Below are 11,687 nucleotides of genomic sequence, written 5' to 3' on the forward strand. Positions count from 1 at the left end.
TTGATAATGAATAATGAAACTTTTGTCCAAACTAACTGGCAAAAGGCCAAAACCAGACAATGTAGTTAAGCAAGAACGGCTCATAGGAAAGCAATTACTTTAGATGGAGATAAATAGTTGTTTCTTAACATGAATAAAGAAAAATTAGAACTTTAAAAGGGAACAAACTTTTTTTTAAATTCACCAATGATACAATATAGCTGCCCCCAAATTACGTTATCTTTCATTTGCTCTCAAGCTTCTCTAACTCAACGATGAGGTATATTAATTACAAAATTTGTCAGGTAAACTTTAAAATAAGCTCATGTCTCCAAATGCGCTATGCCAGATTTGAACGTGGTATTTATTTAAAACGTAACTGGACCAGTTAGTTTGGGTTTGAGATCATACAGTAATTTTTAGCTTTAATCACTGGTGGTGTTTTTTAGTTACAATGGAATATCTAGGAAGACAAATTTTCTCAATAATGGTTTTTTTCCTTTCCTTTTGAGTTATTTATAAAACTAAAAACAATTATTTCTAGGTACTTAATTCTACCCTCCAGGGTATGAAGTGTATCTCTTATATAGAACACCTAGAATGCTTTTAAACTCAATGATAATTAAGAAACATCAAAGCAAACCCAGGGTGTTTCACAGGGAGCTAAGAGCCATCATCTTTTGGCTACTAAATGACATATTTCTTGTCCCCTGGAGTATCACGAAAAGTTTTTTACCCAAACAATAGATGTATTTTCCTAACGTAGCCTTTACGCTTCTGAGGATCAGATTATTCTAAGTTTTAAAAGTAAACTGCTAAGGGCAACAGAAGAAAGAATAGACAGATAAGACTACATCAAACTTAAAAACTTCTGTACAGCAAAGAAAGTAATCAACAGAGTGAAAAAGCAACCTACTGAATGGGAGAAAATATTTGCAAACCATATTTCTGATAAGGAGTTAATATCAAGAATATATAGGGCTTCCCTGGTGGCGCAGTGGTTGAGAGTCTGCCTGCCAATGCAGGGGACTGGGGTTCGTGCCCCGGTCCGGGAAGATCCCACATGCTGCGGAGCAGCTGGGCCCGTGAGCCATGGCCGCTGAGCCTGCGCGTCCAGAGCCTGTGCTCCGCAACGGGAGAGGCCACAACAGTGAGAGGCCCGCGTACCGCAAAAAAAAAAAAAAAGAATATATAAAGAACTCCTACATTTCAACAACCAAAAATCAAATAATCCAATAAAAATGGGCAAAGGACTTGAACAGCTATTTCTCCAAAGAAGATATACAAATGGCCAACAAGCATATAAAATGATGCTCAACATCATTAATCATCGGGAACTTCAAATCAAAACAATGAGATATAACCTCTCATGTGTTAGTAAGGTCACTATTTAAAAAAAAAAAATCAAAAGAACATAAAGTAACAAGCATTGACAAGGATGTGGAGAAACTGAAACCTTTATGCATTGTTGGTAGGAATGTAAAATGGGGCAGCAGCCACAGAAAACAGGAGGTTCCTCAAAAAATTAAAAATAGAACTACTATATAATCCAGCAACTCCATTTCTGGATATATATCCAAAGGAATGGAAAGCAGAATCTTGCAGAGTTATTTGCACATCCATGTTCACTGCAGCATCATTCACAATCGCCAAAGAGTGGACTCAATCTAAATGTCCATCTAAGGATGAATGGGTAAAGAAAATGTGGTATATACATACAATGAAATATTATTCAGCCTTTAAAAAAAAAGGAAATCCTGTCATGTGCTACAACGTGGATTAACCTCGAGGACATTATGCTAAGTGAAATAAGCCAGTCACAGAACGATATATACCACATGATTCCATTTATATGAAGTATTTAAAGTAGTCAAATTCTTAGAAAGTGGAATGGTTGTTGCCAGCATCTATGGGGAGGGGAAAAGGGGAGCTGTTCAATTGGCATAGATGTAAGTTTCCATTTTGCAAGATGAAACAGTTGTAACAATCTGTTGCACAGCAAGATGCAGCTAACACTATTATACTGTATATTTAAAATGATGAAGTTATTAAATTTTGTGATATTTTTATCACAATAAAAATAAACTGCAAAAGAACCAAGAACAGCTAAAATAATCTTGAAAAAGAGGAACAAAGTTGGAAGACACACACTTCTCAGTTGCAAACAATGCAAAGCTACAGTAATCAAGGCAGTGTGGTACTTGCACAGGGATAGACACATAGGTCAATGGAACCAAGTGGAGAGTTCAGGGGAAAAAAACCCTTAAATCTATGGTCAAATGATTTTCCCAAAAGGTACTATGATAATTCAAAGGGGGAAAGAATTGTTAACCAATGATGCTGGGAACAACTGGATAACCTCATTCAAAAGAATGAAGCTGGACCCCTACTTCATATCATACACAAAAGTTAGCCCAAATGAATCAAGAACTTAAACGTAAGAGTTCAAACTATAAGGCTCTTAGAGTAAATTTTCATGAGCTTGGGTTAGACAATGATTGCTTAGCACACCAAAAGTACATACGACAAAAGAAAAAATAAATTGGATTTTGTCAAAATTTAAAGATTCTGTGCTTCAAAGGACATCATCAAAAAAATAAGACAACCCACAGAATGGGAGAAAATATTTACAAATCTTGTATCTAATAAAGACTTGTGTCCAGAATACATAAAGAGCTTACAACTCAACAATAAAAAGACAACCTAAATGAAAAAAGGGTAAAGGATTTAACAGACATTTCTGCTAAACAGAGAAGATATACAAATGGCCAATTACCATATGAAATGATGCTCAACATCACTAATCATCAGGGAAATTCAAATCAAAATCACTTTACACCCACTAGGATTGTTAAAATTAAAAGACAGATAGAAACAAGTTCAGAGAGGATGTGGAGAGATTAGGAAACTTATACACTGTTAGTGGGAAAGTAAAATGTGCAGCTGCTTTGGAAAACCATTTGGCAGTTCCTCAAAAAGTGAAAGGTAGGGACTTCCCTGGTGGCGTAGTGGTTAAGAATCCGCCTGCCAATGCAGGGACACGGGTTCGAGCCCTGGTCCAGGAAGATCCCACATGCCCCGGAGCAACTAAGCCCACGTGCCACAACTATTGAGCCCACATGCTGCAACTACTGAAGCTCGTGCGCCTAGAGCCTGTGCTCCACAACAAGAGAAGCCACCACAATGAGAAGCCCGCGCACCGCAACAAAGACCCAATGCAGCCAAAAATAAATAAATTTATTTTTTTAAAAAAAAGGTGAAAGATAGACTTGCCACATGACTCAGCGATTCCACCCCTAGGTATATCCCTAACAAAAATGAAAACAAAACACATGCATACAAATGTTCACGGCAGCATTACTCGTAATAACAAAAAAGTGAACACTACTCAAATGTCAATCGTTGGATGAATAAAATGTGCTATAGCCATACAATGGAATGCTATTAATTGTACTTTTTAAGCGTATGAATTGTACAGTATGTGAATTATATCTCAATATAGCTATTAAAATGGTGAACAGCTCTGATTATATAGTCCTATCACATAAACTATAAAGTGCTCCCACTGGAAAGAAATATAGAAATTACAAAACTCACTTGTTTTACCCGGGATGAAATGGAGGCTCTCAGACCTAGGTAGACTAGAATGGGACCTGCCTCTAAACCCAGTCACCGGGCTGTTCTCACTCTGGAGTGGACAGTGGTGCAACTGCTTTCCAAGGCGTGGTCAGCCAGCTGAGATACTGACTGCATGAAGAATAGGTGCAGGATTCCTTCAGAGAGTAGCTCCTGACATGCATTCCTTTTCTTTAACTACCACATGGCTTTTTGGGGGGAAGGTAAAATTACAGCCTCAAATGTCCCTCCTTCCTCTTCTTCTCCCAACACAAACCATAATGAAATGGGAACGGGAACATTAGAAGGGGCAATGTTAACACACCCCTGCCTTGTCCGTGGGAAGGCCACCAGGTCACCTGAGATGATCAAAGTACATTCATCTGACTATCTGCACAGAACTTCCACCCAATGGTCAAGAGACTGGGACATGGCCCTGGGCTGGCTGGGCACTTAGTTGTCAATTACTGAATGAATCTGTGTTTCCCTGCAGAGGATCATCCCACCTGAAGAAAGGAATGTGGAAATAGCTCATCTCTCCTCCCTGAAACAAAGATAACTTGGCCCACATGACGCCATGAAAAGCTTAGCAGAGAAAGTTTCAAATACAACTGTGAAAAAATTAGCCTTGGCTAAAAAAGGTCAGGTCAAGTAAAACTTAAAAATCACTTTATAAGGATTCAGTAATAAATCATTCATATATTTGCAAAGCTACTGGGGAGCCCCAAAAGAGTTTGGTAAACTGACAAAAATTATTTAAATTAGAAAGACAAAAATATTCTAGTCGCCCCTAGCAACAAAGATTTTCCTAATTTAAAAAAATAAATGAACTCGAGGGTAAAGTGAGATGCAGGTATTATAATTTACCATTTTCTATTCAAGTGTGTTGAGAATTCTTAAAAAGTAATCTGATGAATCTTAAGATGTTGAGTAATATTTTCCAATCCAAAGTCTGCAAATATTGGTCTTTATTATGATTTGCAAATAATCCAATGATCATCTTTTTCTTCCTTTACACTGAGGCAACAAGGCAAATGCATTTTTAAGGAATCAAGGGATAATACAAAAGATGCTAGAGGGAAATCAAAAGGGAAAAATAGTAACATAGGAAAATAAATAGGCTACATTATTTTACATGGACTTTAAAATACATATATGACATCTATGAAATATCTCAAATTCTTTTCTAGATATGGAAGAATTAACAAACTGCTAATAGATCCATTTACACAGATGACTCAGTCCGTATACAAAATAGTTATAATACACTGAATAGTCACCAGAAACATCACTTGGGTCCTCTGAAAGATTAAAAAATGAAAATAAGACTCTTCCTTGCTGTCCAGCTTATTCAATTCTCCCCTCCAATGAAGTTCAGCTGAAAACAATGCGACTGACTTAAGCTCCGCACAGGCAAATCTTGGCAGCCCTCAACTCTGTCTATCTCCTTGGCCTGTTAAGCAAAATTCCTTCACAAACTGTTGGTCTCTGCAATAACTCCTACAGAGCTCATTACTGCCAGCATCGGCCTATCCCCCGTGTTGTGCATTTATTCCCTGGGATGCATATCAACATGTGGCACATGTCCTTGACGTGCACAGAAGGGCTGCACCCCAGGACAGCAGCATGCACGACAATAGTGTCGACTCTCACTTCTCTATGGTTGCTGGGATGTAACCGAGAAATCTAATAACTGTGACAGTGGGGCCTTTCGGTTTTTCCTTGCCTTTCCAGACAGTGAAGCTGCACAGACACTAATGAAAGGTTAAATGAATAGGAATGGTTGACAAGAGGTACAATAAAGAAGGAGCTTGGTAATCCAGACACTGAGCAGAGATCCTTGGCTCAAGCAGAGAAAGGACAGCACATCGTCGAGTCACAATATTTAAAACAGCTTGCTATACACAGAGGCTTTTGTGTCTGGGTACACGTCTGGCTTTGGACTAAAAAAAAAAAAAAAGACACTGAAAAGGAATTTCAGCATGGGGCACTTTGGCAAATGTAAGGTCATAATAAGAGAAAAATGTTTTGTGTGGGTTCTTACATCTTTGTACTGAACACAAAAAAGCAGAGACTATGAACTCGTGAACCACAAGTTCCAAGACAATACTGTACATTTTGACAACTATTAAATACTGTATCTAGAGGGGTGGCTTGATGCGATTCCCACTGGTAAGATATACATGCAGTGACTCATTTAGCGGCTCCACATTCTGCCTTCCTTGAGGAAGAATTCCTGAATGCTCATCTTACAATTCTATAGTCAAGGTCTAGTCTTCAGTGATTTGTTACGAATACTACCACCAAAACTCTCAAGCCATCTTCCACTCACTGCAAAACTTCCCAGCAGCTCCCTGTAAGGAAACTGAATTTATCACCCTAGCAATGTGTAAAGTACAAGGCAAACTTTTTTGTAATTTCAAGTGACTGCAATAGTGAAACGTTCTCGACTAGAATTTTTAATTATGGAATTAAATTTTTTTCAGTGCCCCACTCACTATACCTTAAGGGAAGGTCATATTCCTTGGGGAACTGATTTTAAATTATCATAACAAGGCTGTTCAAACCACCAAGAAAAAAGCGCTCCAGAATGTCAAGGGAAAAATAAAGCAAAAGGAAAAAAAAACTGACATTGTTAGATACAGATTTTTTTAAAGGAAAAAAACGTATGACTCTGCTATGGCCAAACATTAAAAAATGATATATCTGTAAAACTGCTCCTATGCATAAGCACAAGTTAGAATACAGTTTCACAATAAATGGTAAAATCGTACTGAGAACATGCTTTAAAACAAGGGAGCCTCTCTGAACAGTCAAATTAAATTACAGCTGAACTCTTACTCGTACTGAGGGTTCTAATAAGCAACAAATAAAGACTTTTATTGGCTAGCAACATAATGAGAGCTACTGTCCAGAAGATTAAAAAAAGACCAATCTGGGTAGTTTATCTCACCGATTATATTATTTACTTAAATGGTAAATAAGTTTGTCCAAAGTAATGCTATTAAAAACTAGCATATAATTTTTAAAGCGCAATTATGATCAATGACCATTTAAAGAAAACATCACAAATTTTAGTGATAAACAAATGTGAACTTAAACAAATATTGAATTTAATACCACTTAAGTTCTATTTCTTTAAATTTAACTAACTTATTGATCCCTAATACACTGGCTTTATAAATGGTTTACTATTTATGCTTATATCATGAAGTATTTATCTTAAAGGAGTTTTCTCTCCAAAGTACGGCAGTTATGCGTATAACTACTTCAAAAAGAAAGGAGGTTGTCCTGGTGAACAGAAAGAAGGTACCCCCACCTCAGTGATTTGGTAGGAAGTTCCTTTTAACAGAACTTTGAAGGTTGGCCTCTTTAACAGACCTCCATCAGCTGACAAAGCTACAAACAGTACTTAGCAAACCAAAACAGATTTTAAATGTATCGGGGTGCATTTTGCTTGATCCTCAGATCATCTGAAAAGTAGAACCCTAGAAATCTTAGCTGACTATTTGACTGTTCTTGGAGAAAGTTCTGCTGCTTCTATCACAGCAAAAAAAAAAAAAAAACTACAATAGCACCTCCAAGCCTAAACACTAAGCCAGTACTCATTATCTCCTCTTTTTCTGCAACATTCTGATTGCTAGAGTGACTTTAAAAAAAAAAAAAAAAACCTTAAGTATATCTAATAAAATCATGAGGCTCCCTCTAGCTCTTCAGAGAGGAGTTTACTAACCAATGATCCAATGATCCTATGTAATTCCCATCCAATAGGAAAGATTTGAGGAGGCTGCCTCCCTTCCACAGAAATGTTTTTCAACTGTTTCTTGTAAGGATGTAGATGGTAAATGAGACCAGCTGCAGAGGAATTCAGAAAGCACTGCTCCTCAAGTCCGCAATGAGTTAAGAATCTATTAACTGCTTCCAACCTAAGCTTTAGATACAAAATTCTATAGTGAAACTTTAACCTGTTTAAACTACATATACACTCCCAACTTAGATTTACCCACTTGCTAAAACTAAATTTAATCAAAAAATAAGGACATGCATGAGCATCTATCTACAGAAGTTGTTACTTGTAATCTGGTCTCAGTTCTAAAAACCTACATATAAATTCAGGATCTTGAAATTTTTTAAAAACATTAACAGTGTATCTGTGGCTTTTATATAAAAGAGGCTGATGGTAATTTGTAGAAAACATGTCCATGTACCATAATATTTATACACAACACTGTTAATAACTTTTACTGTTTAATCTTTTCTGCTATTCAGCCCTGGTATTTTGGGATTGTCGTTATTCAGAAGACTATAAATAATACAGTCCAAGTATGCCATTGATATTTAGTCTACCTTACAATAGCCATAAAAGACACACAGTCAACTGGCAAATCATTTCAAACAAGTGAAAATGAAAAAATGCTAAATCGAACTCCTACTACTCATTAGGACCACCTTTCAAATACTCAAGGAACATTTAAAATTGTGTAGAATCGTAACTCTAAAATTAAAAATAAAGGGAACCACTACCTTCAAGTCATCACCTATTGGGGGCTCTCTTAATATAAGAAATATTCCCAGGAACAACAACAAAAAGGAAAGCTCCCCCCACCCACCCGCCCCTTTTTGAGCCAGTGTCCAATTTCTTCTTTTCTGAACAGCTGTATTATCCAACTTAAGTTGCTCTGCTAATTTCGGTCCCACAAGGACTAACTTGGAAGGCAAAAAAATACAAGAAAAGATCAATTTGCTGGGAAAGATCAAATGAGAAAACTGTGGGGACAGCACCAGGTCAGCGTGTGGAGAACTAAGCAGACCTGTTCTTCATTAACTGTGGCTCTCTGGGGATGTCACACACTACCTGTCCGTGGGCTTTATTGAACTGCCTAACCCGCCTCTCTGTTCCATTCTTCTGGGCTCAAGTGAATCATATCCTGCTGCTGACAAGTTAGCAGGGGACTGCGGCTGCAACATGAAAGTACTTTTCTTTCTTGTCTAAATCAGGCAGATTTTTGAAAAGACGACACAGCATTGACTCGTGACATGGCAAGATGAAACGAGAGGTCTGGGCCGGTCTTGGAGCTGTGCAGATAAAAGTAATCAAATGACACTCCTGGAATGCAAATTGGCATTCTTGACTGCAGCAATTGCACAACCATGAAACATCCCTGACAGCAAGCAAGATTAGGACAAAATGTTATGTAAAGCACTGAACTCAAAAACTCTCACTTGAAAATTCAAACTGTTAACACTTACATTTTAATATAGCAAGAGTCAGCTCCGCTTTTGTCTGCTGCTTTTTGTAATCACATATCCCTGCCTGACAGATATCTTACATTTCAGGGGGAAGAAAAAGTCAGGTATTGATTGGGAAGGTACGACTGCTATTAATATTTTCTTCCTATTTATTTTTTAAAATCACGCGAGGTTGGTTCCTTTCCAAAGCCTTACATGCACACAACAGCGAACTTAATATTCTCAAGGACCAGTTTGAGACTTTTCTCACACGATACTCAAACCGAGTTCACGTCCAGGCTCAGTATTACTTCCCTCAGGTGAAGACACTCCTGTACGTTGGTAAAGTGATTAGCAATCTGGATTTTACTACTCTCCAGGAACAGAAAGAGCAGCTCCAACTAAGAACTTCTTTAAGGCTGAAGAGTTTAAATAAAGCAGCTATAAATATAACACAAAACACAGATACCCTATGGAAGTTCACAAGGGGTTTTTTGGGTGACTCCAAAGGGTCAATCAAGCAAGTTCTATTAACTTGCACAGGGTCTCACTACTCTTGACTACGTCCTCAAATCAGACACGCTACACAGGAATAAATTCCACCACTTAAATAATGTACGTGCGTGCACAGTAACATCTGAAACTGCAGAATACAAAGCAGTGGGTGACAAATGTGCTTAACCACTGTTCAAAGTGATTAGTATTTGGGAATAGATGTGTAGACAAATAGTATACAGGCGAGGGGGGAAGGGAAGAAAAATACCTACAACCGGCTTTTACAGTGTTCTTGTGTAAAATGCGGCTATAAGAAAAACCCTCTAGTACTAAACAGATATACTTAATATGTTGTTTTGATGCCTCCACTTAAATACAGATTCCAACCATTGCAACTGTCCACGAAGTACATAATTAATAAAACAGGCCACTTCTGCCACTTTAATCCTGGGTACACAGGATTATTTTATGTCTTTTGTACATCAGTTTTACAACAGCTTGACTCTAGGGTAAATGCGAACCACCGTAAATCGCACACTGCTTTCAAAACCACTTTAATTTCTGTCAGCGTTACTGTAACCTCAGTCTTGGGCTCACGCTTTTTTTTTTTTTTTTTTTTTTTGGTGCCTGCATTTGACAGTCGCATCCCCTACACTCCAGTCGTGACTTTGATCACTGAAACAAGAGATGTCACATTAGGAGGAAGGGAAGAGAGAAAAATAATGCCAACCCACTATCTCCCTTTCTCTTACACAGTCCATCTACATGCGGAACGCAGTATATCAGAACCCCAAGAGGGGGTAACAATAGCAGCAAAGGGTGGGAGCAAACTAAAAGGAAGGGAGTGGTCCAGCCCCATTTCTAACAAATCACTTCCCCGAAAGCGGACAGAGCGCTCAGCAGCCGGCGAGCTAATTACCAGCTGCCTCGCTGCAGAGAAGCTGCTTCGGGTAGAGGGGCTGTGCTGGAATCTCGCTTCGCAACGCCTTCCCATCTCCTCCGCCACTTGCACTTAGAACTTTTTTTTTTTTTTTAATCTCAGTCTCACTTGACAATTTCACCCAGGTTTAGGTGGGATTTTTTTCTTCTTTTTTTTTTTATCCTGCCCTCTCCCCGGGTCCCAAATGCCACCCTCCAGTCAATGTGTAAGTAACACAAATCGGCTCCCGTCGAACTCCACCTCAAAATCTCTCTCTCTCTTTAGGGTTGATTTTCCTGCCCTGCGTTTTGCACATTCTTCAGAAAACCTCCAGGAGCACTTCCTACATTTACAAAGGGAGGGTTCCCCAACGGGAGGGCGAGGAGGGGAAAATCAGAGGTGCCGGGGACCAGGCGGCGGTGTCCTCCCCGCGCGGCGCACCAGCGCGCCCAGGCGCCCACGCCCAGCCGCCGGCCCCGCACTCGCGGGCAAGTTTTAAAAGTTGCCGTGGGTCCAAACGGCGTTCCTCTCCGCCCCGAGCTCCTTCCAGCGCTCCATCAGCCCCCGCCTGCCTCCCGGCCCGTCCCAACTCCCCGGAGCCGCCCGCCCGCTTACCGCTCACCTTGCCCCGCCGGCCGCGAGAGGGGCGACCTTCCCGAGCCCCCCGAGCCCGTGCGCACACCCGCCCTCCCACCTGGAGGTCTCCTCCGCCACTCGGGCCAAGTTGAAGGGCGAATTCGGGAGCGGGACCGGGGTGGACTGAGGCTCTCCTTTCCTGCCCGCCCTCCCCAGCGCCCCCCTCCACCTCCCGCCGCTGGACTGGAGGAAAACACAGCCCCCGGGCGGCCCCCGAGGCGCGCCGGCGCGGGGCTCCTTTCTTCCGAAGTCTAAAATAAAAAGGAAAGGAGGGTGGAAACTTCTTACCATCTCGGCATGCTGGTTGTCAAGTGCAGCCCCCGCCTCTTGGTCTCCTCTTAGCGGCCGCGCCTGGACCAGCCCCTCCGCCGCCTCACGCTCCTTCTGTCTCGGCCTTTCTTTCCCTCCCCCTCCCGATTTCCTCCGGGCAGCCGCTCTCGCCGCCTCCGCCTCTCCCCGCCCGCCCGCGAGCGCCCTCGCCGCGGCCCCTCTGCGCTCAGGTGACTGATTTACACCCGCGTGCAGGGTCGCCTTCGCTCCCCAAGTCGGAGCCTGCTGAGTTCCCCCGGTTCCTCGGCACAAAAAAAAAAAAAAAAAAGGAACGGACTGTCCCGGGAGGGGGCTGCTGTGGGGCGGGGTACGGGGGGAACCGGCGGGCGAGGTGACCTCGGGCGGATTTGCAAGCCGCAGAAGTTTCTCCTCTCTCTCTGCAAAACTGTCGCGGCTACGATGTTGCTTCCCTTTTGAAAAATAAAAGTAGGTCGGTTTGGTTGTTTGTCCTCAGATTCTAGGGGGCTAGTGGAGGATGTATGTT

The 11,687-nt window shown here is 40.9% G+C and overlaps 1 protein-coding gene across 5 annotated transcripts in view; it reads right to left on the reverse strand.

Annotated features, from left to right (window-relative positions):
• The window catches only part of BNC2 (basonuclin 2), a 429,751-nt gene extending 418,460 nt beyond the window's left edge, over nucleotides 1-11,291 (reverse strand). For 3 of the 5 annotated variants that reach the window (XM_032634764.1, XM_032634762.1, XM_032634759.1), the window contains exon 1: nucleotides 11,162-11,260. In XM_032634764.1, coding sequence (XP_032490655.1) covers nucleotides 11,162-11,164 — 3 coding nt within the window. In that variant the 5' untranslated portion in view covers nucleotides 11,165-11,260. Of the gene's footprint in view, nucleotides 1-11,161 lie in introns of all 5 variants that reach the window. The other 2 variants (XM_032634758.1, XM_032634765.1) reach the window with 2 other exon arrangements.
• Between the last annotated feature and the right edge of the window lie 396 nt (nucleotides 11,292-11,687).

This window comes from Phocoena sinus, chromosome 6 (genome assembly GCF_008692025.1).
Source record: "Phocoena sinus isolate mPhoSin1 chromosome 6, mPhoSin1.pri, whole genome shotgun sequence".
Lineage (NCBI taxonomy): Eukaryota > Metazoa > Chordata > Mammalia > Artiodactyla > Phocoenidae > Phocoena > Phocoena sinus.